Here is a 1,895-nt window from a genome sequence, read left to right on the forward strand (position 1 = left end):
CGTCTCTGGCTGGCCGGCTCATTCGGGCTGCGGACCGGCGGCCGTTCCCCCATCCCTGTCCCTGTGGGGCCCCAAATTCACCGCTTCCCACTTTCCGTTTCACTTTCGTTGAAAATGAAATGAGTGATTTTAAAATCAATTGGCGACCGTTTTCGCTGTTGCCCTGTATCCAAACCGCACCCCCATCCACCCTCCATTGGGTCAAATTTCAGGGTTTGGCGAGAAGGAGTGGCGAGGGGGTGTCCGAAACCGACCAGGAGACCCCAGGACCGAGCAGGGGGAGTGGGTGGGAGAAAAGATTCTGGCTTGTAGGCGCGCTGGTTTTCCCACCGTTCAAAGCAGTTTGATGTCACCAGTTGGGGCTACGTGGCTCTCGTTTTGAGGGATCCCTCACCCCAATCCTTCAGGATAGGGGAAGCATGCGGTCCGAAGGACCCTGAGCCCGAGTCTCTGGGAGGAGCTCAGAGGCTTGGTACCGAAGTAATTAGTGGAAACAGGGCGGGCGAGTAACCTGGATTCCCCGCGCGCTTTGATTGTGTGGGCCAAAGATGCACCTGTGCGTCCTCGCCGGATAACGAGCCCGTCGCTATGCCCAGCTTCTCAGAAGGGCTCAGTGTCCCCAAATGTTTTAGAGCATGAATGTCTTGGCACACCCACCCGGGCGAGCCCGGAGAACCGAGCCTCTGCCCTCGGCGGTCGAGTTGCTCCGTGCACGCCCCAGCGAATGCTCGCGTCCTCCTCTCCCAAGTCGCCGGCGCTCAACTCTCTCGGTTTCAGGCCCTCAACTCTCTCGGTTTCAGGCCGGGCGAGGCCGGCATTAACGCTCCAACCCCGGCATTATCCGGACCACCTAGGGGCTGTATTTGTTGGGGCAAAAGGTTGAGCCAGGTGTGCGGGGCGCACAGCGGTGGGACAGTGTGCTAAGGCCGCGGGGCGCGGGGAGGGGACGGGGGTTCCGCGTCTAGGTTCCGCGCGGGGACAGTCCCGCCGAGTCGCGTAGCTGCCCGAGAGTCAGTCTGCGGTTCATCCCGGGCCTTGGTCTGCGCGTCCCCGCGGTTCCCCAAGCTCACCTCGCTAATCCACTCCCTCCCGGTCTCTGGCTCGCTCGCCTTCCACCCCTGGGGTTTTTGCGGCTGCCTCCTCTCTGTTTTTTTCTTTGCATTTCCTGGACGCCCGCCCGCTCTCTGTCTTACTCGACCTATCTCTCAGATCTCAGATCTCTGCTGTGGACTCGTCGTCTCTGGGTCTCGTTTCCGCTTTCTCCGACTTGGACAGCTCCGCGCTGTTCTCCTCTCCGCCTTTCACGCTGCGTCTCTGCCCACCTCGCACTGTCTCTGTCTCCCTGCGTGTCCGTGTCTCTGCGTTTATCTCTAAATCCAGGGCCCACGGGGAATCGTTCACTGTCACTGTCCCTGTCCCCGCCGTTCGTATTTCTCTGTGACTTTGAAGCCTGCCGTCTTTCGCTGCCTGGTTCTCACTGTCTCTGAGTCTCTCCCGTCTCTGTGTCTCTCACAGGCTGGGTCTCTCGTCCTTTCCACATCTCTCACTGTCGTCCTTCCACTCCCTGGAGGGTCTCTGTGTACCTGCGATCTCCGCAGCAATACCCGGGTCTCTGCGCCCCTGCCTTGCCCCGCGCGTCTACGGCCTTCGCGGGCGGGGACCCTCCCGGATCCCGATCCCGGACCCGATCCCGGACCCCGCAGGCTCTCCCCGCCTCGCGGTCTCTCACGCTCCCGTCTCCCCTTTCCTTCCCCCCCGCAGACTACCAAGGCGACTACTACGCGCCGGGGGGCAACTACGACTTCTTCGCGCACGGCCCGCCGTCGCAGGCGCAGTCCCCGGCCGACTCGAGCTTCCTGGCTGCCTGGGGGGCCGGCCCCGCCCCGCCCGCGCCG

At 62.6% G+C, this 1,895-nt stretch overlaps 1 protein-coding gene across 1 annotated transcript in view; it reads left to right on the plus strand.

The window, feature by feature from the left end:
- The window catches only part of LHX5 (LIM homeobox 5), a 20,760-nt gene that overhangs the window by 7,645 nt on the left and 11,220 nt on the right, over nt 1-1,895 (plus strand). Inside the window, exon 5 of the mRNA XM_027773122.1 lies at nt 1,762-1,890. Coding sequence (XP_027628923.1) covers nt 1,762-1,890 — 129 coding nt within the window. The remainder of the gene's footprint in view (nt 1-1,761; nt 1,891-1,895) is intronic.

The sequence above is a fragment of the Tupaia chinensis genome, unplaced genomic scaffold, assembly GCF_000334495.1.
Source record: "Tupaia chinensis unplaced genomic scaffold, TupChi_1.0 Scaffold000323_1, whole genome shotgun sequence".
Taxonomy (NCBI): domain Eukaryota; kingdom Metazoa; phylum Chordata; class Mammalia; order Scandentia; family Tupaiidae; genus Tupaia; species Tupaia belangeri.